The following is a 25,128-nucleotide window of genomic DNA, read 5'->3' on the forward strand; positions in this document are numbered from 1 at the left end:
CGCATACATCTGCAGTTCATTTGCAGGAGCTGAAGGTCCTGAAGCGCCCATTCTCTCTCTCTCTTTCTCTCAAAATATAAGTAAATTACACTTAATAAAAAAAAAGACCAGGGCTGGAGAGATGGCTTCACAGTTAAGGCACTCGCCTCTGAAGCCTAAGGACCCATGTTCTATTCTCCAGATCACACGTTAGCCAGATGCACCAAGGTGAGGCAAGCATAAGATTGCACAAGCCCATTAGGTGGCACAAGCATCTAGAATTTGATTGCAGAGGCTGAGGCCCTGGCATGGCAATTCTCTAAGAAAAAAAAAAAGACCAAAAAAAAATCTGTATTTATGCTTTTTGGGTATTTTTTTTTTCAGGATAGGGTCATCTTCGCAACTATTTCTAAGCATACATTTTGGGAGTATTACACACATTCACACTCTGCTCAACTTATCTGCAGAACTTTGTCATATTGCAAAATTGAAACTCTATGTCCATTCGGTACCAACTGCCCATGTCCCTCGCTTACCGGCAGCCACGGTTCAACGTTCAGTGTTCATGACTACAGACTTCTGCAGGAGTGAACTGTCAGATGTATGCACCATGCCGTGTGTCTGCCTGTCATGGGTGTTGGGGAATGGAATCCAGGCTACGGACTTTGCAAGTAAGTGTCTTTATAAACTACTAAGCCATCTCCCCAACCCCTTACAGATATTTTTTGTTTTCAAGGCAGGGTCTCACTCCAGTCCAGGCTAGCCTTGAACTCATGGCCATCCTCCTACCTAAGCCTCTGGAGTGCTGGGATTCTAAGTGTATGCCACAACACCCAGCAATAATTTTTTTTTAAAGACTGTTTATTTAGCCTGGTGTAGTGGCGCACGCCTTTACTCCCAGCACTTGGGAGGCAGAGGTAGGAGGATTACCAAGAGTCCGAGGCCACCCTGAGACTCCATAATGAATTCCAGGTCAGCCTGGGCTAGAGTGAGACCCTACCTCAAAAAACAAAAATAAAAATAAAAAAGATTGTTTCTTTGCAAGGAGAAAGAGAGAAAGTGAGTATAGGTATGCTAGGGCCTCTTGCCTACAAATGAACTCCAGATACATGAACCACTTGTGCTTCTGGCTTTACATCGGTACTGGAGAACTGAACTCGTGCTGGCCAGCCCTGAAAACAAGTGCCTTTAGTCACTGAGCCACCTCCCAGCCTCTGCTCCCTACCCACATCCTTCCTTTCTTTCTCTCTTCTTGGTGGTACGTCAGGATTGTTTGGGGTGTTCACTCTTCAGCAACTTGGAGGCGAATGCGTCCTTTCTTTCTGAAACATTTTATTTAGTTAGCAGTGCTGGGGATTGAACCCAGGGCCTTGGGCCTTCTGTGAGATCGCTCGACCACTGAACTACCCCTGTGGCCCCTGTAACTCCTTTCATACAATGTGATGTGTCCAGTGCTATGCTGGGGGTGAGCACGGGACCCTGGGGGACGTGGGAGCCCCCACCTGAGCCTGCAGAAGCAGCGCCGACAGAAGCAGCTGGGAAGCTTCCATCTTAGCTGAGGGTGACCAGCTTGTCAAAGGTGGGAGGGGCAGGGCATGTCTAGCAAAAGGAGGGGTATGCAAAGGTTTTCTCGGTGTGAGCACATGTGCGTGTGTAGTATGCGTGTATGCAGTGTACACCCCCACACACACACACACATGTGCAGAGTCCAGAGGATGAAGTCAGGTGTTCTCTATCGCTCTTCTGCTTTATCTCCCTGAGACAGGGTCTCACCAGACACGGAGCTCTCCGTTCTTTTGGTCAGACTGCCTGACCAGGGAGTACTAAAGACCCTCCTACCTCTGCCTGCTTCAGGGCTGGGGACACAAGCATACACAGCCATGCTCTGATTTTCATGTGGGTGTTGGGGATGGGACGTATGTCTGTCTTGTGCAGCAGACGCACTTAGCCACCACCCCATCTTCCCAGTCCTACAAAGAAAGGATTTTTTGGGGGACAGTTTGAGGTAGGGTCTCACTCTAGTTCAGGTTGACCTGGAATTCACTATGTAGTCTCAGGTTAGTCTTGAACTCATGGCGGTCCCCCTACTTCTGCTGGGATTAAAGGCATGCGCCACCATGCCCAGCTCAGAAAGGACTTTAAAAAAAAAAAAAAATATATATATATATATATATATGTATATATATATATGTATGTATGTATGTATGTATGTATGTATGTATATATTTATTTATTTGTATGTGTTGGAGGGGTACACTGGGTCTTTTGCCATTGCAAATACATACCAGATGCATGCGTCAGGTTTTGCATCTGGCTTCATGTGGATGTTGTGGAATCAAACATGGGCTGATAGGCTTTGTAAGGAAGTGCCTTTAACTGCTGAGCCATCGCCCCAGCCCCTCACAAAGAGTTTTAAAGTCAAAGGAGACCAGGAGGACATCTAAAAAGCCATGTAAAACCTCAGGATATTGCAGCACAATGTCATCTACAAAGTTTAGGCTGGCCAAGCGTGGTGGTACACGTCTTTCATCCCAGCACTCAGGAGGCAGAGAGGTAGGAGGATTGCTGAGTTTGAGGCCAGCCTGGGACTAAAGAATGAATTTCAGATCAGCTTGAGCTAGCTTGAGACCCTGCCTTGAAAAACAATCAACAACTAAAAATAAAAATAGTAAGTTCAGGCTTGAGAATGGTACCATTGAGTTACAAACAAAATTGCAAGAGCTTGACAGGTGTGGTGGTGCACGCCTTTAATCTCAGTATTAGGGAGGCCGAGGTAGGAGGACTGCTGTGAGTTCTAGGCCACCCTGAGACTGCATAGTGAATTCCAAGTCAGCGTGAGCTGGAGCAAGACCCTACCTTGGGGAAAAAAAAAAAAAAAAAAAACACTGTAAGAGCTGGAGAGATGGCTCAGCAGTTAAAGATACTTGTAAAGCCTTCCAACTTACAACTTGGGTGTGATTCCCTAGTACTCATGTAAAGCCAGACACACAGAGTGACTCATATGTCTGGAGTTCATTTGTAGTGGCAGGAGGCCCTGGTATGCCCATCTCTCTCCCCACATTTTTGTCAAATAAATAAAATATGCCGGGCATGGTGGCCCACACTTTTAACCTTAGGCAGAGGTAGGAGGATCACCATGAATTCAAGGCCACCCTGAGACTATATAGTGAAGTCCAGGTCATCCTGGGCTAGAATGTGACCCTACCTCTAAAAACCAACAAAATATAAAAAATAAAATAAAATAAAACATATGGTTTACAAATGAACGTGTGTGTGTGTGTGTGTGTGTGTGTGTGTGTGTGTGTAGACAAGGTCTCTCTATGTAAGAGGACAGAGACTGGCCTGAAACTCATAATCTGACTGCCTCAGTCTCCCCAAGCTGGGATGGCAGGTGAGTTCCATCCCACCCCGCTTAGTCACCCCAGTATCTCCCCAGTTTGTGTTGCTGTTTTAAGTACTGTGGGGCCTCTGGGAGGCACAGCTTGGCTGGTGGATGCAGTTCACTACAGGTGGGTCTTTTAAGGATGTATCCACCCCGACTGTGGTCTAGCTCTCTCTGCTTCCAGCCTGCCCCCATGCGAACAAGCCCCGCTCCCGCCCCGCCCCTCCCCCTCCCCATTCTGAACACCCACCACTACGCATTGTTTTAATTTCCCTTCTACCGCCTGATAACTCTTCACACTCTGTCTGCCAAACGTTAGTGCACCCACAGTTTGTGATCTCAAAGCTTTAAAAATATGTTTTGTTTATTTATTTGCAGTAGAGAAAGGGGGAAAGGAGAGAAAAAGCATGGGTGCATCAGAGCTTCCAACCAGTGCAAACTCCAGATACATGCACCACGTTGTGCATGTGCTTTATGTGAGAACCAGACCTGGTCATTAGGCATTGCCGGCAAGCGAGCCATCTCTCCAGCCCTCTCAAAGTTTTGGTTTGGTTTTGTTTCTTCGAGGTAGGGTTTCACTCTAGCCCAAACTGACCTAGGGTTCAATATGTATTCTCAGAGTGGTCTCGAACTCACTGCAATCCTGCTACCTCTGTCTCTTGAGTGCTGGGATTAAAGAAGTGCGCAACCACGCCCGGCTCCTCTCAAAGCTTTTATTTCATTTTATTTTTGGTCGAGATAGGGTCTCACTCTAGCCAAGGCTGACCTGGAATTCACTATGGAGTCTCAGGGTGGCCTCGAACTCACGGCGATCCTCCTACCTCTGCTCCTCCTACCTCTGCCTCCCGAGTGCTGGGATTAAAGGCGTGCGCCACCATGCCCGGAAAAGCTTTTTTCTTTTAATTGACAACTTTCAAGATTGTAAACAATATCCCGTGGTAATTCCTTCCCTCCCCCCACTTTCCCCTTTGAAACTCCACTCCCCATCATACCCACCCGCCATCTGTGTCTCTTATTTTGACGTCATGATCTTTCTCTCCTGAGTGAGTTCATGTTCCCCCAATACACTAATTAGTATTGGTTTACTGATGACTTCCAGATCGTCATTCAGGCTTCAAACCACTGACTTCAATTTCAAATCCTGTGAGTATGCCCAGTGTGGATGCTGAGATACCGGGTGGAGGGCCAACGTAAATTACGCTCCAACCTCAATCCGGATGCTCTATGCATTCACCCCAACGAGACACTTACTGTTTCTAGTAAGGTCTACCTTTGGTACATTTATGACATTTCTGTGTTGTCATTCCATTCTAGATTACAACGCCCTTACAAAAAAATATTTATATATTTATTTGCAAGCAGAGACAGTGAGCGAGCGAGCAAGCGAGAGAGAATATGCACACCAGGGCCTCCAGCTGCTGCAAATGAACTCCATATGTATGGGCCACTTTGTGCATCTGGCTTTATGTGGGTCCTGGGGAATCGAACCTGGGTCTTTTGGCTTTGTAGGAGAGCACCTTAACCACCTAACCATCTCTCCAGCCCTGCATGATGCATTTTAGTGAGTTCCTCAGATAACTGTGATTCTTTTGGTCCACAGTAGGGTAAAGTTCTCAGTCATGCGTGGTGTAATTTTGTTGGATCTCCTCTCCCTCTATTACTTATTACTTTTTTTTTTTTTTTTGCTTTTTTGAGGGTAGGGTCTCATTCTAGTCTAGGCTGACCTGAAATTCACTCTGTAGCCTTAGACTGGCCTTGAACTCATGGTGATTCTCCTACCTCTGAATCCCAAGTGCTGGGATTAAAGACATGAGCCACCATGCCTGGCTATATTACTTTTTAAAAAATTATTTATTTATTTTTGGTTTTTCAAGGTAGGGTCTCACTCTAGTTCAGGCTGACCTGGAATTCATTATGCAGTCTCAGGGTGGGCTCAAACTCCTGGCGATCCTCCCACCTCTGCCTCCTAAATGCTGAGATTAAAGGTGTGCGACACCACGCCCAGCTTTATTATTTTCTTAACAGTTCATTTAAATTAAAATATGGCAGCTGGAGAGATCACTCAGTGGTTAAAGAACTCACAGTGATCCTCCTACTTCCTTCTGAGTGGGGACTAAAGGCATGTGCCACCATGCCAGCATTCCTTCCTTTTCTTTTCGACAGAGACTCTCATATAGCCCAGGCTATCTCAAATTCACTATGCAGCCGAGGATAACCTTGAACTTCTAATCTTCCTGCCTCCACCTCCCAAATGCTAGGATTATAGGCATGCACTACCATGCTCCTTTTTTTTCCCCCCTCTCCAAATAGGGTGTCACTCTAGCCCAGGCTGATCTAGAACTTACTCTGTGGTCTCAGGCTGGCCTCAATCTCACAGTGATCCTTGTACATATGCCTCCCAAGTTAACTAAAAGAATTAAAGGTAGCCGGGAGCGGTGACGCACACTAATCCTAGCACTTGGGAAGCAGAGGTAGGTGGATCGCTGTGACTTCAAGGCCACTCTGAGACTCCACAGTGGATTCCAGGTCAGCCTGGGCTGGAGGGAGATGCTACCTGGTAGGAGGGAGGGAATTAATGGCGTGTACAACTATGCCCAGCTAAAGGTATACACTTGATAGACTGATTGTATGGTGCACGTCAATGTGTTCCAACAATCCATCACGTGTGTGGAGGTCAGAGGTCCGTTTTGAGTCTTGGGTCTTGCCTTCCATCTCGATACAGGGTCTCTTGCTCTCTGCTGTGTCTGCAAGGCTGGCTGACCCGCAAGTTTTAGGATCCTGCTGTCTCCACCTCCCTTGTTATAAGCGTGCCATGTCTCTAGCCCTACACGGTCCTGTGGATCTGAGCTTGGGCAGTCAGGCCTGTGCAACAAGTACATTACTTACTAATCCATCTCCCTAGCCCAATAGCTCCTTCATTTCCTTCAATCCCACAGCAATTTATAGTAACAGGCAGAACAATACAGCAAAAAATCTCCAGGGAGAAATCATCCCTCAGAAAGGTCTATTCCTTAAAGACTGGGCAAACTCATAACCACAAACAGGGGAGGATTAAACTGCTTCACCAAAAGAAAGGCTGTGCTGACAGCAAACCTTTAGTAACAACACTCTGCTCTAAATCAGTTTTTTTGCTTAGTAAAAAAAGTCAGTTTCTATCCAAACACCCTTTGAAGGGACATCGCTTAGACACCACAGCGTCAGTGTTCCCCAGACACCTCTGTGTTCCCTCTGTAGTCACACGCGACACAGATCTCCACCTCCAGTCAGCTGGAACCAGACCTTCCACTTCCCGAGCTGTGTGCATTTTACCCTTCAGCCCCGAAATACATATGTCCTATCACGGTTGGGGGAATGCTCAGTTGGTGAAGTGCTTGCCACACAAACACCACGACCTGAGTTCAGATCCCAGCACCCACATAAAAAAGCCGAGTGCAGCCGGGCATAGTAGCTCACGCCTTTAATCTCAGCACTCGGGAGGCAGAAGGAGGATCGCCTTGAGTTCAAGGCCACCCAGAGACTACATAGTGAATTCCAGGTCAGCCTGGACTAGGGTGACACGCAACTTTGAAAAAAAAAGCTGAGTGCAGGGGTGTATGCCTGTAACCCCAGTGCTGGGAGGCAGATATATGGAAACATTAGGGCTTGTTGGCCAACTAAGTTAGCTGAATCCTGAACTCTAAGTTCTCAAAAGAATAAGGGAGGCTGGAGAGATGGCTTAGTGGTTAAGGAGTTTGCCTGCAAAGCCAAAGGACTAAGGTTTGATTTCCTAGGACCCACATAAGTCAAATGCACAAGGGGGCGCATGTGTCTGGAGTGCATTTGCAGTGGCTGGAATCCCTGGTGCGCCATTCATTCTCTTTCTTTCTCTCTCTCAAATAAATAAAAATACACTTAAAAAGAAAAGAATAAGGGGCTGGAGAAATGGCTTAGCAGTTAAAGCACCTGCTTGCCTGCAAAGCCTAAGGACCCAGGTTTGATTCCTCAGTACCCACGTAAGACGACTTGGCACATGTGTTTGGAGTTCATATGCAGTGGCTAGAGGCCCTGGTACCTCTCTTCCTCTGTCTCTCATAAACAAATAAAGGCACTTGCTTGCAAAGCCTGATCACCTTGATTCCATTCCTCAGGATCTACATAAAGCCAGATGCAAAACGTGGCGCATGCATCTAGCCTTTGTTTCCAGTGGCAAGAGGCCCTGACAGGTCCATACACACACGTACATGTGTACACAGACAAATAAATAAAAATATTATTTATTTGAAAAGAGAAAGCTGGTCGTGGTGGTGTGCACCATGAGTTTGAGGCCACCCTAAGATTAACATAGTGAATTCCAGGTCATCCTGGGCTAGAGTAAGACCCTACCTCAAAAAACCAAAAACAATTAAAAAAAAAAAAAAAGGAAAGAGAAGGGAGAGAGAGAGAGAGAGAATGGGCACTCTTGCAATCTGTACCAAAAGCAGTTTCTAAGTCATGGTAAGTAAATATAAACGCTTAATGAGCTCACAGTGTTATTCACTCCCACTTTAGGACTTTTTTTTGTTTGTTTGCCTTAAATCCATTGAGAGCTAGAAATAAGAGTTGAAGGTGGAAGAGTATATCTTTAGTGGTACTGTGCTTGGCTCACATGTACAAGGCCCTAGGTTCGATTCCCAGCATTGCAAAATAAAATCATTAATTAAAAAAAAGAAAAAGAGCCGGAGGGTATCATATGCCCAAATTTCCAGATGGTGTCTGGTGTCTTTGAACATATACAGAATATCTTTTGTTTCGTACATCATTCTCTCTGATTTTTCTTCCGCGACCATAAAGGGCAATCTAATTCCTAAGTAGTTTGCAACGCTGGAGAACCAACGATGCATAAAAGTGATTTTGTATAATTTGAGCCTTCATCTTCCTAAAGAAAACGCCTTCTGAATTCATATCGTTTTCTGCTCCTACACCAAAGGAAAATAAACTGAATCTCGCAGCCTTTGGCGGCGGGCGGTGGGGTGGGAGGTGATGCTTCAAGAGCCCCAACTCTCAAGCGGTCCAAGTTACTTTTCTGGGGGTGGGTGGGCATTGTTCGAGGTCTGGGCCAGAGCTGGGTCCTCCTCGCCCTCTGGGGTGGCTATTGTGCCGGGGTGGCGAGGGTGAGGTGTGGCGGGAGAGGCGAGGGCAGGGGCGCGCAGGGCGCCGGGCCGGGCCGGGCCGGGCGCGGGGTCCCCGGAGTTAGGCCTCGCCGCGGTGTCCCCCAGCCCCAGCCCCGGGCGCCCTCCTCGGTTACCTCGAACTCTCTTGAGCGCGACCGGGTCCTTGTCCTGATCCGCTGACATTACAGCCCGCGGCGCATGACTCGGCGCCAGGCCGCGGGGAGCCGCTGTCTTTGATGCGGCGGCGGCGGCTCCTCCTCCTGCTCCCGCGGCTCCTGCCTCCGAGCCCCGGCGCCGCCCAGGCCCCCGGCCCACTTTGCAAAGTTTGGACGCACGACGAGGCCCGGGGGTGCCCGGGACCCGGCGGCCGCGGCCCGCGGCGGGGGGAGGGCGCGCGGGCGCGGGGCCGGGGTCGTCCTGGCTCGCGAGCCGGCCAGCCGCGCGGCCGGGGCCTGGCGCGCGCCCTCCGCGGACCCGCCGTGCGCCCTCGCCGCTCCGCAGACACAAAAGCGCCCCGGAGCCCGCCCGCCGCGAGCTGCGCCGAGCCCACCGCGAGACCGACGGACGTGGCGCGGCCCCGCGGCTTCCCCGCCCTGCGCTCCCCACAGCCCCGCGCCGGGGACGGGCTTCGGGGGGGCGGGGAAGCCGCCGGGTCCCGCCGCGCCTCGCGCTCCGCCTCGGCCCAACCCCCACGGCCCGCGCGCCTCGCCCGGAGCCCCGCGCCCGGGGATCACCGCTAGGCACCCCTGCGCCCCTGCACCCCTCACTGCCCGCCGAGCCCGGGGATCACCGCTAAGCACCCCTGCACCCCTCACCGCCCGCCGAGCCTGGGGATCACCGCTCGGCACCCCTGTGTCCCCTCACCGTCCGCAGAACCCGGGGACTCCCGCTAGGCACTCCTGCGCCCCTCACCGCCCGCAGAGCCCGGAGATCTCATGCACCCCTCATCCCTTGCCACCCGCAGAGCCCGGGGACCCCCGCTATGTACTCCTGCATCCCCTGAGCCCCTCAACGCTCGCCTCCCGCAGAGCCCAGGGAAACCGTATCTGCACCCCTACGTCCCCCACTCCTTGCCGGGCCCGCACCCCTGGGTCCGTTGGCGCCCTTCACTCCTCGCCGCCCACCGAGCCAGGGACACCCTGCTCCGCACCCCTGCGTCCCCGACTTCCCTGTCTCCCTCACCGCCCGCTGGGCCCGCGGACACCCCGCTTTGCACCCCGGCTACTCGCCCCCACTTGGCCCGAAGCTGCCCCCCTGCGGACCGACCTCCTCCCTTAGCAAGTGGCATCTCCCAGCTTGGCCCTCTCGCAGCCAGGAACGTGAAAGGCGAGCAAACTTTGCAAACCATGCGGGCATGTGGACACCCAAAAGCCCCCTCCCCAGCCCTCCTCCATGGTCTCTGGACACCTGTTTCTGCAGTGCCCCACATTGTGTTTGAAAGAGTCTTCGAGAAGGAGCGACGTGGAAGAGAGAGGGTAGAAGTGAGGAGGCTGGATCTCACGAGAAGTTTCAGGAAGGAAGGCCCGGGTTAGCTTGGATTTGACCACCGGTCCTCAGTCGTTATTTGGGCCGAGTGACCTGAGCAATTTTTCTGATTTATAAAGGGCTGTGGGACTTCATTTTCAACGTCTCATTTTTGCCCTGACATCCTGGGGTGCGCTTCTGTGAGCAGTTTTCCTGTTCTTGTTGGGTTTTTTACTCATCCTATTAATGAGAATCTGAAAGTGCAGATCAAGCTTCAGTCTTTTTTTTTTTTTTTTTTAAGGGGGTGGTGGTTATTTCTATGTTCAAATCACTGAAAAGCGCTCGCTCCTTCAGCATACGAGGGTCTGTAACTAACCAAAACAGAGAACTCATTCAACTGCCCAGACCTGCCCTCGTGCGCTCTGAAGAGCTTCGCAGCCAGCCACGGGGACCAGCTCTAACCTCTGGGCAGAGGGGTCTGCTTAAAAGAGGGTAAGGAAGGGCGAGACTCTGGAGCGGTGGGTTGGGGGCTCTGCTGGGGGAGGCTAGTAAATATTCCTGATTAGAAACTTCAAGTGAGGGCTTGGGGGTGGGGGGGGGGAGACAGCTTGCTGTGAGAGTTTTGAGGACCTCACTTCTAAGTAAAGAACCCAGGTCGAAAAGCCAAGTGCTGTCACCCCAGCACTGGGGAGGTGGGGCCTGGCCGACCCCTGAGCACTCGCCAGCCAGTCTAACCTGATCGGTGAGACCAGACAGACCCTGTTTCAAAAAGAGTGGATGCCGCTCCGAGGAACAACACACAAGGTGGTCCTCTGGCCTCCATATGCGCAAGCACACACATGCCCCCCCAACATATCCGCATATGCACATGCACACATACACACGCAATATAAAAATTAAACGAGGAGCCAGGCGTGGTGGCGCACGCCTTTAATCCCAGCACTCGGGAGGCACAAGTAGGAGGATTGCTGTGAGTTCCAGGCCACTCTGAGACTACAGAGTGAATTTCAGGTCAGCCTGGGCTGGAGTGAGACGCTACCTCAAAAACCACAAAATAAACAATAAACGAGGGATGGAGAGATAGTTTAGCAGTGAAGGCACTTGCCCGAAAAGCCAAAGGACCCAGGTTCAATTCTCCAGTACTCATGTAAAGCCAGATGCACAGGATGGCACGTGTGTTTGGAGTTCCCTTGCAGCCGCTGGAGGCCCTGGTGCACCCATTCTCTCTATCTAGCTCTTTCTCACTCTCTCAAATAAATAAATAAAAATATAAAAAAAGAACTCTGCCTCTTTCTCTTGAATAAATAAATAAAATATAAAAATAAATAAAACAGAAAGGGCTGGAGAGACTGCTTAGCAGTTAAGCCATTTGCCTGCTAAGCCAAAGGATCCTGGTTCAATTCTTCAGGACCCACTTAAGCCAGATGCACAAGGGGGCACATGCATGTGGAGTTTGTTTGCAGTGGCTGGAGGCCCTGATGCACCCATTTTCTCTCTATCTCTTTCTTGCTCTCAAATAAATAAATAAATAAAACATAAAATAAAAAACACTACAAATGATTCATTTGAGAACAGGATAGGGAACATGTTGGTACAGGAGCTGGATCTGAGGAGAAAGTTGCCTCCAGCTAGAACATAAGCTCCATGCAGGCAGACAATATGTTCAGTTCACGACAGAGTTCCCTCCTACCTTCACTGGCACGCTGTAGGTGTTCACAGAAATAGCTGTGGCACGAATGCCGGAATAAGTCAACTGGATATGGCCCTGGGACACCTAGGTTGGCAGGGCTGTGGGGACCAAAAAGATAAGTGTGAGAAAGTAAACAGATCGAAAGCTCTACCGCCCTGGCTGTTAGGGAAGATGTGAAAGCATCAGACGACATGAGAACAGTGTTTTTTGTTATCTAACCCTTAGTGCCAGGGGAATTGTTGAGAAAAATCATTGCTATGAAGTTCTGAATTTTTCATTGTGATTTCCTAAGGCTCAGAAATAATCTGTCAGTGAAGAGAAATAATTAATCAAGATTAAAAACCCAGGACTGTAGAGATGGCTTAGTTGTTAAGCGCTTGCCTGTGAAGCCTAAGAACCCTGGTTCGAGGCTCAATTCCCCAGGACCCACGTTAGCCAGATACATAAGGGGGCACACGTGTCTGGAATTTGTTTGCAGTGACTAGAGGCCCTGGCGCGCACATTCTCTCTCATCTGCCTCTTTCTGTCTGTCACTCTCAAATAAGTAAATAATGAACAAAAAAAAATTTTTTAAAAAAGAATAAAACCCAGCATCAGAGCTGGGGAGATGGCTTAGTGGTTAAGACGCTTGCCTATGAAGCCTAAGGACCCAGGTTCGACTCCCCAGATCCCACATAAGCCAGATGCACAAGGTGGCACACGCATCTGGAGTTTGGTTGCAGGGCTGGAGGCCCTGGTGCACCAATTATTCCCCCCCCACACACGTGATATATCGAGGTCAGAGGGACAACCTCTCTCAGTCCTCTCATTGTTTTTCACCAGGAGTTTAGTAGTCCTGATCCACCTCCCATTGCTGTATGCATATAGGATTACAGACATGCATTCTACTTGAGTCCTGTTTTCCATGGTTTCTTGTCATCCCAATTCTGGCCAGTGGGCTTGTGGAACAAGCACCTTTAGCCACTAAGCCATCTCCCCAGCCTCTGGACATTGTTGCTGTATTTAATATTTTTATTTATTTATTTGCGAGAGAAGAGAGACAGACAAACAGAATGGGCTCACCAGGGCCTCCAGCCAATGCAAATGGACTCCAGATGCATGTGCTATTTTGGGCACTTGGCTTTATGCGGGTGCTGGAGAACTAAACCTGGGTCCTTTGGCTTTGCAGGCAAGTATAATACCCACTGAGCCATTTCTCCAGCCTTTTGTTTTTATTTTTAAATATTTTTATTTATTTGAGAGAGGAAGATTCAGATACAGAGAAAGAATGAGTGTGTTAGGGCCTCTAGCCTCTGTAAATGAACTCCAGACACATGTGCCACCTTGTGCACCTGGATTACATGGGTGTTGGGGAATTGAACCGAGATCCTTAGGCTTTGCAGGTGAGTGCCTTACTAGCTAAGCCATCTCTGCAGCTCCCCCACCCTTTTTTTTAGCTCAATTTGACTGTCACACCCTAACGGCTTCCTTGCAGATGTCAGAATCAACTGGAGACCATTCTTAATTTCAAATTTCTGGTGCTCTGTAGGTGAGTCAAAAGCCATGAGATGACTGGTGGGTATGGTACACAGAATTAGTGTGTGCTCAGGTGCATGTGGAAGCCAGAGGACAATCTCCAGTGTCATCTACAGGAATACTATCCATTTCTTCTTGAGACAGGGCCTCTCATCGGCCTGGAGCTCATCAATTTGTCTAAACTGGCAAGCCAGGGAGATAGATCCAGGGACCCTCCTGTTCTGCCTACCCAGAGCTGGGGTTACAAACGTGTGCACCAGGCTTTTTTACATGGACCCTAGGGCTCGAACTCAGGTCCTCATGCTTGCAAGACAGGCACTTTACCCGCCAAGTTGTCTCCCGAGACGCACTTTAGCTGAACATTAGGAGGGAAGGTGTGGTGGTAGGAGGTAGCACAATGGGAAGAAGATGAGCTCAGTTCTGGACACCCTGAGTCTGAGGTTGGGGAGACTGGTAGACAGAGGATAATATGTATATAACTAGTACATAACCAGTAGACTGGCGGCATAGCATGGCACGTCATTCACATGCCAGCACACAGCGGCAAACTGGCACTACGAGGTAATTTGTATCTCACTTTTATCGGCTGTAATATACCTTTGCTACAAAATAATTCCAAAACTCGATGGCTTATCATTCTGGGTAGGCTGTCGGTGTTATCTCAGGTAGAGTGGCTTTTCTTAATACCACATGGTGAAGGCTCAGGCGCAAGGATTTGTGGGGAGTTGAAAAATACTCCATTGAGTGGATGGACTACATTTCATATATCCAGTTATGACTCATGAGGTTCCACTATTTTCTCACTGTATAATATGAAATATATAATATTGAATATATTAACATAACAATTAATGAATAACAATCAACTCAATGCCTTTGCTATACAAATAATGATGTAAATGGCATATTACATTATAAGATAATGTAATCACTTCTAATCAGTTAGAAAACGTGTCCTATTATTTTCTTTTCTTTTTATTATTATTTATTTATTTTTATTTTGTTTTTGTTTTTCAAGGTAGGGTCTCACTCTAGCTCTGGCTATCCTGGAATTCACTATATAGTCTCAGGGTGTCCTCGAACTCTCGGAGATCCTCCTACCCTCTGGCTCCCAAGTGCTGGGATTAAAGATGTGCATCATCACACCCAGCTATTTTATTTATTTGACAGAGAAAGAGGGAAAGAGACAAAGAGAGAATGGGCATGCCAGAGCCTTCAGCTGCTGCAAATGCACTCCAAACGCATGTGCCACTTTGTGCATCTAGCTTATATAGGTCCTGGGGGATCGAACCTGGGTCCTTTGGGTTTGTAGGCAAGCACCTTAACTGCTGAGCCATCCCTCCAGCTCCTACTTTTTTTTTTCAAGGTAGGGTCTCACTCTAGCCCAGGCTGACCTGGAATTCACTATGTAGTCTCAGGGTGGTCTCGAACTCAGGGCAATCCTCCTACCTCTGCCTCCCAAGTGCTAGATTAAAAGGTGTGCACCACTATGCTGGGCTAAGAAACACTTTTTTTTTTTTTTTTTTTTTTTGGTTTTTCGAGGTAGGGTCTCACTCTGGTCCAGGCTGACCTGGAATTAACTCTGTCATCTCAGGGTGGCCTTGAACTCATGGCAATCCTCCTACCTCTGCCTCCCAAGTGCTGGGATTAAAGGCGTGCGCCACCACACCCGGCTTAAGAAACGCTTTTTAAATAGGTTAAAGTTAGCATTTGCTTTTACTAAATATTAATGTGTACTTGGGATCATTCAAACATGTAAGTATTTGAGTTTCCAACACATGGTGTATCCATACAAAATATATTGTTTATATATATATATATATATATATATATATATTTTTTTTTTTTTTTTTTTTTTTTTTTTTTACAGTGACTTGCTAGGTAGCCCAGTCTGGCCCCAAACTGAAGCTCCTCTGGCATCAGCCTCCTAAGTCATGGGAATACTGGCACACTCCACCACACTTTAGGGCTACCATGGATAAGGCTATGTGTACGAGATTTTTTTTTTTGTGCCTATGTGACTTTTCTAATGAGTGAGATTGCTGGGTCAAATATTAACTTTGGTTTTTGTGAAACTGCTAAATGATTTCCCATTGGTTACTCTATTTTACATTATCAGCAGTGTACAAGGGTTCTAATTTCTCTCTCTGGCTTTACATGGGTGCTGGGGAATCGAACTCAGGCTATTAGGCTTTGCAAATAAGTGCCTTTAAGCACTGAGCCATTTCTCCAGCCCTGTTTCCCCCCCACCCCCGCCAAGTTTTTACTTATGTATTATTTATGTGCAAGCAGAGAGCGTGAGTGAGAGAATGGGCATGCCAGGGCTTCTACCTACTGCAAACAAACTCCAGATGCATGCACTACCTTTTGTATCTGGCTTAATAGCTACTGGGGGATTGAACCTAGGTTGTCAGGCTTTGCAGGCAAGTGCCTTAACTACTCAGCCACCTCTCCAGCCCACCTTAGTTATTTTTTAAAGTAATAAGTAAATTATGCTTGAAAATTAATTTGGGTCATATTTCTAGATGTTCTTATTGGGAAGTGTGGTAGTTTGATTAGATGGCACCCAGTATATTCAGTGTTTCTTTTTAATTATTTTTTATTTATGAGAGAGAGAATGGGCATAACCAGGGCCTCCAGCCACTGCAAACGAACTCCTCACGCATGGGCCACCTTGTGCATCTGACTTATGTGGGTGCTGAGGAATCAAACCTGGGTCCTTTGGCTTCGCAGGCAAAGGCCTTAACTGCTAAGCCATCTCTCCAGCCCTATTCAGTGTTTTGTTACAGTTTGTAATTTAGATCTGCAGCCACTTGGCTGGAGGACGTGTCACCAGGCTGGATCCTACAGCCCTAAGGTGTGGTGGTGAATTTGAAATTCCAATCTAAATATATGCAAAGTGCCTGGAGTTCCTGAAGTGTGCTGTGGGATTTGGTTTGTGGCTTTTCTCTCTGTGTTTGGGCCTCTGAAAGCAGGTCAACTTCTTCTGCCATTATGGAACTTACCCTGGATCTGTAAGCTTCAATAAATATCCCTTCCTCCATAATTGTGCCTGGTCTGGAAATTCATCTCAGTGACCTGAAGCTCTCTGTTACAGGAAGGTTTTTTATCATTTTACTTATTTATTTAGAGAGTATATGGGCTTGCCAGGGCCTCTAACCACTGCAAATGAACTCCAGATGCATGTGCCACCTTGTGCATCTGGCTTATGTGGGTCCTGGGAAATGCAACTTGGGTCCTGGGGCTTCACAGGCAAGCACCTTAGCCATTAAGCCATCTCCCCAGCCTCTTTTACTATTAAAAAATTTTAATACCAAATTTTTCTTTATTCTGAATTAGTAACTACATCAATCCAGACAAGCCCACAGCCTCAAGTTTACCTACTGTGCAGTTCCTTAGTGAGAGAAACGGTAAACTAGAAAGAGAATATTATCTTCCTTTCTTTTTTATTCTGAGGTAGGGTCTCACTCTAGTTCAGGCTAAACTGGCCTTAAGCTCACAATGATCTGACTATCTCAGCCCTGGATTATTGGCGTGCCAGGGCCTCTAGCCACTGCAAATGAACTCCAGATGCATGCGCTACTTTGTGCATCTGGCTTACAAGGGTCCTGGGGAATCAATCCACAATATTCAATCCCAGAGCATGGAAGCCACCATTCCACATACTTCAAGGTTACACTCCCCACTTCCCAAAGAAGACATGAGTCTTTTTTTTTTTCTTTTAACTAATGAAAACTTTTATTTGAACTGTGCAATCCATCAGTATTTAGACAGCAGTTTTTACACACATTTTGGCATTTAAACTTTTATTCATTTTTTGGCATGACCTGTTAGGGTAGAATATAAAATGACCTCAAGGAGGAGGAAAATACTAGGAAATATTTACTATCATCTAGGAAAAAAAAATAGGCCCACGTTATTAAACAAAATATGTTTAAGGAAACGTTTAGAAAGTACATTCAAAAATCAAGGCAAACATTTGCTTTCTTCATGCAATGGACTTTGCAGAGCAGAGCTGATCCCCTGAGTCAAGTAGAAAACGAATATAGCTCAGCTCCTCAGTCCAAGTGCAAACTGCAAGTGTTGCCCTTACAAGGAACGGTGTACGGAGCGGCAGGACCAGAACACCCACAAGAGGAGAGAGTTTAACTGGCTCCCACACTTTCATTAAATTCACATCTTTGAAGAAAATAGGGGGGGAAAATCCAACACAGAGACATAAACTCTTGTCCAACAACAGCAACAGACAGACATATTTTCTTAATACGGGTCCTACAGTCCACCACAGGCTAAGCAATGCATGTGTGTTCAGGCCTTGCAATCTCAGTAAACAGGCTCATATTGCTTTGCTGGTTATAAGTTTAGTTTGCAAATGTAAAAGATCATCCAAAGGTGGTGATAGGAAGCAGAGCAACTGAAAGAAGTTTAAAACGTATTTTGTAGTTTGAATGACAGCTCTCTAGGAAATACATTTCTGTAGCATGAATTTTTTAAAAGTTTGTCAGCGAAGACGGTATCTAGATAGCATGAATTATGTACAAGATATAAACCTGAGTACATCTGTAAAGCTGGATGACCAAAGGAAAACAGAAAAATATTTCTTTTACAAAAACAGATTACAAGGTATACGCGTGCCTTTAATCCCAGCACTTGGGAGGCAGAGGCAGGAGGAGTTTGAGGCTACCCTGAGACTACATAGAAAATTCCACATCAGCCTGGGCTACAGTGAGACCCTACCTCGAACCCCTCCCCGCCAAAGAAAAGAAAATGCCAACATTTCCCTTCTTATAGTTGAAAAGGTTCATCTGTAAGGTATGTTGCAAGGCCTCACAGAAGTGAGTTCCTTGAAGTAAGTCATTGTATACAGTAGGAGTGTTATATGTATGTAGTATAATGGCCATGACTTTCACCCTCAAATCTGTAGAACCCGTGAACATCTTCCCATACATGACAAAGGAAGTCACAGGTGTGACTCAAGTGAGGAAGCCATATAGGGAGGTCACCCTGGGTTACCAAGGTGCACCCAGTCCTTAAAGCTGGACAGACTTTTCTCTCTTTTGGCCAGAAAAAGAGGTGATAGAAGTAGCCAGAGAAATGCTACATTGCTGGCTTTGAAGACATGGAGACTTCCTGGTCCTTAACAGCTGAGAAAAGATGATGATAACTTCCAGAGGGAGTGTTGCCCAGCCAACACCTTGAGTTTCAAGCCACCAGTGAGGCCTGTATCACCCTTTGACCTACACCTGGGTGTGATATCACAGGTGCACTTGAAGTGGGAGGATCGCTACAGACTCAAGGGCAGCCTCATCTACATAGTGAGTTCCTGGCCAGCCAGGGCTACGCATCAAGACTGACCCACAGAGCTCTAAGATGACAGCATGCTCTTTAAAGACATAAAGTTCATGGTAATTTGTACAGGAGCAACAGGGAAAGGGTAAGGTCTGCTAAAAATGAGACTGTCATCCTAATGCGAAATGCCTTTCAAGGGCTGAAGAGAGAAAGCAAAGTCAAGCATACATTGCATTAGCCTGTCGCGATCTTTTGTCCTGAGCATAAATCAGCTTAACATAGAGTCCTACGGTCATGATCTGCACATCACTAAAACCCACGAGACAAAGAGCTGTGGAAGGCGGTCTCCAGGACGCACGGCTCCGCTCACAAATTGCAAAAGCTATTTTGATTTAGCCAGTTTCATCAGAGACACACGTGATGAATTCTCAGAACGTGTGCGAGACACATGCTTAGTCTCAGAAATATTCTGACCCTTCTGATGCAGCTGGCGTTTTTCTTCTTTTTCATTCAGAATTCAGATTTTATATTCAGTGAAATATAAGTGTATAGTAGTGAGTTAATTACTAGAGCAATGAAAGTAGTATAAACCACATCCGTGTGTCCTTGCATGTCAAATATGATACATTCAAAGGCATCTTTCTGTGATATGCTGAATTGTCTCCCATCCCCATGTGGACCTGACCATGACCCTGAGTTGTCAGCTAGTAGCAGTTTTCTTGCAGAAGTCCTGAATACAGCTAAGATGACACCACTGTCACTGTCCCCAGTGCTGACACTGATCTCATTCAAACAAAGGCAAGTAAAAGTCACATGAGGAAAGGATCCTTGGTATCCTTTAAAGTCACTTAGTGGATAAATCTCAGTCACTTTAAACTCTAGATTTTGAAAAAAAAAATATTTTTCTTCACCCAAAGTTCCTAAGTCTGAATACCAGGGTCCTTTGAGACAATGAAAACATTTCAATTTAGTGGCTAAACTATAATCTGGCCCACTTAAACAGTGATGTGTCTTATCTGCCTGTCATGTCCCCAGAGATGAGAATATTCTTATTAAGGGACTGCCTCAAGCCATCTGAATAACCAAGGAATGGCTTTAAGTAGGAAAGTAAACTGATCTATCAGCTAATTTAGGGGTGATAAAAATACTTGGCAGTGAAGACTGCCGCGATTTCTGTTGACAATCTCCTACTCAAGGTGTTCTGGAAATTACCACACCATTTGGCAAAATATCCAGTGGCTGAATCAGAGGGTAGAAGGGACAGTCCTATGGATGCCATTTTTCCTTCCTTCCCTCTTTCTTTCTTTCTTTCTTTCTTTCTTTCTTTCTTTCTTTCTTTCTTTCTTTCTTTCTTTCTTTCTTTCTTTCTTTCTTTCTAATAGACTAGGTTCTGGAGATCCATACCCCACCCCCCCACCCCTTAACATAAAAACAAGAACAGCTCAACGTACAACTACATTTGCCTATATGCGGAGGTAACCTTAAATATCTTTGGTTTTTTTTTTTCTATTTTAAATTTGCTGACATAAAGTACTTGAATAAAAGCACTGATAAATACCAATATAACTGTATTACTTTTAAGTCTGTAAACTTAACCCTTTGATATCTTTTGATTCTAAGGCTAGATCCTCTATCTCCTCTAAATAAATTTCTTTAAAATCTGCCCATCTTTGCTTACTTACAGTCTAAACTATGTATTTTAGTGGTCTTTGGTATGAAAATACTGAGGAGCAATATATTGTAATATTTGGCATAAAAAATTACATGCATATATCAGTACTTATAACAAATAAATCTTTGGGAAAGAAAATAGTTACCATTTGCATATTAGCCTCTTGGGAGTCAAAATTCCACAAAATAAAGTGAGAAGCTTCACATTTTAGTCACAATTTCACACCTCAAAGATGAATGAAGTCTTTGCTGAACATCAAGTAATTTTCTTACTCAATGAGACATTTGAAATGGTTATTTTTGGTGATAAGATTTCCCCCCCTCCCAACAAGTAATTTCAACGAGTTAAAAATAATACTGTAGAGTTGAAAATTTACTTGAGGGAGAAAAAAAAAACTGTATTTGAAATTCTTTGGAACTACCTGCTGGTGAAGAAAGGATTCCATCTGATTTCAATGCTCTGGTAACAATAAGGTAGCCGGCAACACTATAACTCCAACAAGCAGTATAACCCTCTGTTTGGGTTAGGAACTACTTGAACACATTTCATATTGATAGATGTTCTTAGTTAATTCAATTTGGGGGAAATTATAATCAAAATTTCACTTTCTACTGAAAATTCTTTGATTAACAGGATTATTAGGAAAACATCTGTGTGAGGTCAGAATTAAGAGGAAAAAAAAAAACACCCCCAAAAGCAAGTACTGGTAAATAGCAAGTAGTTATATTCTAGAGGTCTGTTATCCTGAGGGTCTACTCACCAGTGCCAAAAGACAGACAGGACACCTCTTTCTGGCACATCATCTCCTCCATTCCCTTCGGAAGAAGATGTTTGGAAGGTGTTCTTAGGCTAAGACCATTCCAATCCACGCAGTCCTTAATCTAATCTCATCTTTAGGTTCTCTTTGCCTTTTAAGATCAAAAACCGCAATGGGCCTCACTGAACATCCTCATTTTGGATACTGATAAAAGCCAGCCCCCATGTTTCTACTTACAAACCAAAAGACACCATACCCTGTCGGTGTGCCCACGCTTCTGTAGGCAGCTCAAAAGTAACCAAATGTTCCCTGAGTACAGGAAAAAACAATAACAACAACAACAACAACAAAAACCCCACAACAACAACAATAATAACACTAGAATGACATTAAAAGGAGGTAGTATCACAGGAGCTGCAAAGGCAGGAGCGGCCGTCGCTCGGACCTCAGACTGTCCAACTAAAGCTCTGTTTAACCCGTGCTGCCCCGAATGAAGCCCGCGGGGGCACGATATATCCTCTTTGGCACAAAACTATGACTTAAAAAAGATGAAGAAGAAAAAAAAAAACCAAAACACAAAAGCAAGCACAGACTGTTGCATCATCAGCTGTTGGGATAGGCGATGATACTGGAACCATCATCCGTTGGCATTCTGATTTTTAGAACAACGTTTGACATGACCCTGGCCCATCTGTAAACGGAAGGTAATGAGGGAAGACCCAGGGATATTCCTTTGAAAACGAAACTGAAAAGTTACTTCCAAAAAAAATGTGGAAAAAAACCCACAGCAAAACAAGCCCCTCCCCATTATTTTAAATAGGCTGTGGGCCACCCTCTCTCTACCACATGCTGAATTCTTTTTCCACCTCCCGTGACTCAGCATTTGGGCACCTGTCTCGAGAACAGGGGGAGTTTTCTCTACATGATGAGTCAACAGTCGGCTGGTCTCACACCAGCCAGGGGAGGAACTGACCGCTGGAGGTAGTGGTCCCCTCTCAAAATATGGATACAACAGGAGGTCTGGCCAAGAATACAGCAGCTGAGATGAGAGAACTCCCAACAAAACCTGTACTTAAAAAAGAAAAATTAAATTAAAAAAGAGAGACAACCCTGGTAAGGTTATTGATACAATCCAAGAAGATTTTAAGGCAATTTTTGGAGCTCCTGGCCTAAACAGCTTCATGAATATTTAAAAAGTCTAAGGCAAAATTTTTCCTAATATCTACTGGAAGGCACTGTGACTATGAGAACCTCAAGTTCAATTTACTGTCATCTACTGTTGGCATTTATCTTTATTCTTATTTTATGAAAAATTTTCCCTTTTTAAAGCCAAACTGGGATTTGAAGAAACCCCTAACCATTATCTTACTGTTATTATTGCCCATTCTCTTCAGAAGCCCGTTTTCTAGGCGGGGCTTTCAGGCTCCTGCTGGGCAAGCTGAGGGCACTTGGGAGGCTCTCAGCAGCGTTGGCCAGCTGTTGGGCAGGCGAAGGGGGAGGCGGAAAGGCACGGATGAAGGCGGCCGAGGGTGGGGTGACCACGTCCTCAGACTGACCCTCAAAACCCAACAGCCTCGTCGGCGATCGGATTTCACAGATGCAACGGCATTGTTCTCTTCTCAAAAGGGGACACATTAGTCAAAGTAAATTAACTTGTCCCACATCTTCTCTTCTCGATGGCTTCACAGTCCTCAGAGCCAGGTGTTTCAATGATTCCAAGCCACACTGGTGTTACAGTTCTTGGAAAACCAGAGCTTCAAATACAGTCTCACCTGCCTCCATGCTCCTTTGGTCTCTCGCTCGCTCGCACACACACACACATGCACACACACGATGCACACAGCACTGGAAACAAAAGGCTACTTCCTAGGAAGTTCAATGGCTACACAGCTAAGAGAAATCATAGTGACAACGGACGCAACAAAGTCGACTTCAGAGTCGCCATTGGGCAAACTGAGGTAGATATTCAGCAAAGGGCCTTCAGACGCCTCCCCTTTGCTCCAGTGATATCTTGATCACCCAAGTCAGGCATCCTGACTGGTTTTTCACATTGCTGAAACATTCAAAATACTTGAGTTTAAAAAAATAAAATAAAATAAAATAAAAAAACACATTCAAAAATAAAAATAAAAAAAAAAAGAGGCTGAAAATCCAGTAAGACATCAAGATTTTCTCAGAGCGCTGCGGCTCCCGGTTCACAGGGCCGTCTACAGGGGGCCGTGGCCGGCGCCCATCGCGGGGTCCCCGGGGTCCCCGCCACGCAGGCAGGGAGAGGCCGGGGCCGGGGCCGGGGCGCTGGTGGCCGAGGGCAGGTGGACCTCGTCGTTGGACTCGTGGGAGAACCTGCCCGAATCCCCCGTCTCGTGGCTGCCTTCGCTGTTGGCTGAATGCTCCGTGTCGGTGGAAACCACGAAGGGTCTTGGGAAGGCGGAGGTCTGGCCCGGGGGGCTCGGGGGGTCCTCGTCGCCCATTAACACGGCAGTGCCCGGCAGGTACAGGCAGACGGCGCCCGCGAACTTCCTCCGAGGCTAGGTGAAAACAGACAAGGGGCAGTGAGCTGGAGAATCCTCCAAGCGCTTGCACAGAAAGTCACCAGTGGGGGCCTCTCCAGAGGGGCGGGAGCGCATCCCAATTTCCTGTAGCAGGTGCTAAAGACTTCTCTTGGGGGGCTGGAGAGATCTTAGTGGTTAAGGCACTTGCCTGCAAAGCCAAAGGACCCAGGTTCAATTCCCCAGTGCCCATGTAAAGTCAGGTAAACAAAGTAGTGCATGCATCTGGTATTCGTTTGCAGCGGCTAGAGGCTCTGGTGTGCCGATTCTCTCCCTCCCTCCATGTCTCTCTCTCTCTCTCTCTCTCTCTCTCTCTCTCATGGTGGCGCACGCCTTTAATCCCAGTACTTGGGAGGCAGAGGTAGGAGGATTACAGAGTTCGAGGCCACCCTGAGACTACATAGTTAATACTATGGTCAGCCTGGACTACACTGAGACTCTACCTTGAAAAACCAAAAATAAAAATAAATAAATAAATAAATAAAAGGCTTTCTGGGGAGGCAAGGGAGATGGCTCAGCAAGTAAAGCGTTTGTTGCGCAAGCGTGCGGACCGCCAGCACCCACCCTCATGCCAGATAGGTGTGGTGGCCTGGCTGTAATCCAGGCAGAAGCAGGAGGATCCCTTGGGGAAGTTGGCTAGACTACCAGAATGGGTGACTCCTGGGTTAAAGAGAAAGATGCCGCCTCAGTGAAAGAAATCGAGGGTGACTGAGGAAGACACCCAGTTATCAAATGCTGTACTAATGCACACACAAACCTGTGTATCTGTACACAATTGTGCCCCACATGAGAACATCAGATATACACGCATGTACACCATGCACATGCAAGGCCATGTTTCCCTGTCCCCACAACCCCATCAAAGCACATCTCTAGCTGGCCATGGTGGTGTGCATCTTCGCTCCTAGCACTTAGGGCTGAGATAGAAGGATTATCATGAGTTCAGCCAGCCTGGGGCTGAGTAAGTTTTAGGGCAGTTCCAGCTAAAGTGAGACTGCATCTTGAAAACAAACAACAGGAACAAAACCCAAGCCCTCATGTTTGATTTTTTTTCTCAATTTTTATTAACATTTTCCGTGATTATAAAAAATATCCCATGGTAATACCCTCCCTCCCCACCCCCCTGTTTTTTTGGCTGACCTGGAATTCACTATGTAGTCTCAGGGTGGGCTTAAACTCATGATGATCCTCCTACCTCTGCCTCACGAGTGCTGGGATTAAAGGCGTGTGCTACCATGCCCAGCTTTAATTGCTGTTTTTTTTTTTTTTTTTTTAAAAAAAGACATTTATTTTATTATTTGAGAGAGGCAGGTAGAGAGGGAGACAGAATGGGTGCAACAAGGCCTCCAGCCACTACAAACTCAAGATGCATGTGTCACCTTGTGCATCTGGCTTATGTGGGTCCTGGGGAATCCAACCTGAGTCCTTTGGCTTTTCAGGCAAGCACCTTAACCACTAGGCCATCGCTGTAGCCCCTCATCTCTGATTTCTGTCCCCAGTCCTTTTAGCTATCAGTAATCACATCTCTCCAGCCTTGCCCCAAATTAACAAAACCATCTCCATCAAGAAATACTCATTTAGGACCTTATGAAATCACAAAGCTTTTGTACAGCAAAGGACACTGTGAATAGAGCAAAGAGGCAATGTACAGAATGGGGGGAAATCTTTGTCAGCTATATAGCTGACAGAGAATTAATACCTA

General features: G+C 46.5%; 2 protein-coding genes across 4 annotated transcripts in view; both read right to left on the reverse strand.

Annotated features, from left to right (window-relative positions):
* Pygo1 (pygopus family PHD finger 1) overlaps positions 1-8,772 on the reverse strand; it is a 32,776-nt gene extending 24,004 nt beyond the window's left edge. For all 3 annotated transcript variants that reach the window (XM_045160771.1, XM_045160769.1, XM_045160770.1), the window contains exon 1: positions 8,625-8,772. In XM_045160771.1, the coding sequence (XP_045016706.1) occupies positions 8,625-8,673 (49 nt within the window). In that variant the 5' untranslated portion in view covers positions 8,674-8,772. The remainder of the gene's footprint in view (positions 1-8,624) is intronic.
* A 14,312-nt stretch (positions 8,773-23,084) lies between these two features.
* Positions 23,085-25,128, reverse strand: part of Prtg (protogenin) — a 115,851-nt gene continuing 113,807 nt past the window's right edge. The window contains exon 20 of the mRNA XM_045160574.1: positions 23,085-23,405. Within this exon, the coding sequence (XP_045016509.1) occupies positions 23,085-23,405 (321 nt within the window). The remainder of the gene's footprint in view (positions 23,406-25,128) is intronic.

Source organism: Jaculus jaculus, chromosome 10 (assembly GCF_020740685.1).
Source record: "Jaculus jaculus isolate mJacJac1 chromosome 10, mJacJac1.mat.Y.cur, whole genome shotgun sequence".
Taxonomy (NCBI): domain Eukaryota; kingdom Metazoa; phylum Chordata; class Mammalia; order Rodentia; family Dipodidae; genus Jaculus; species Jaculus jaculus.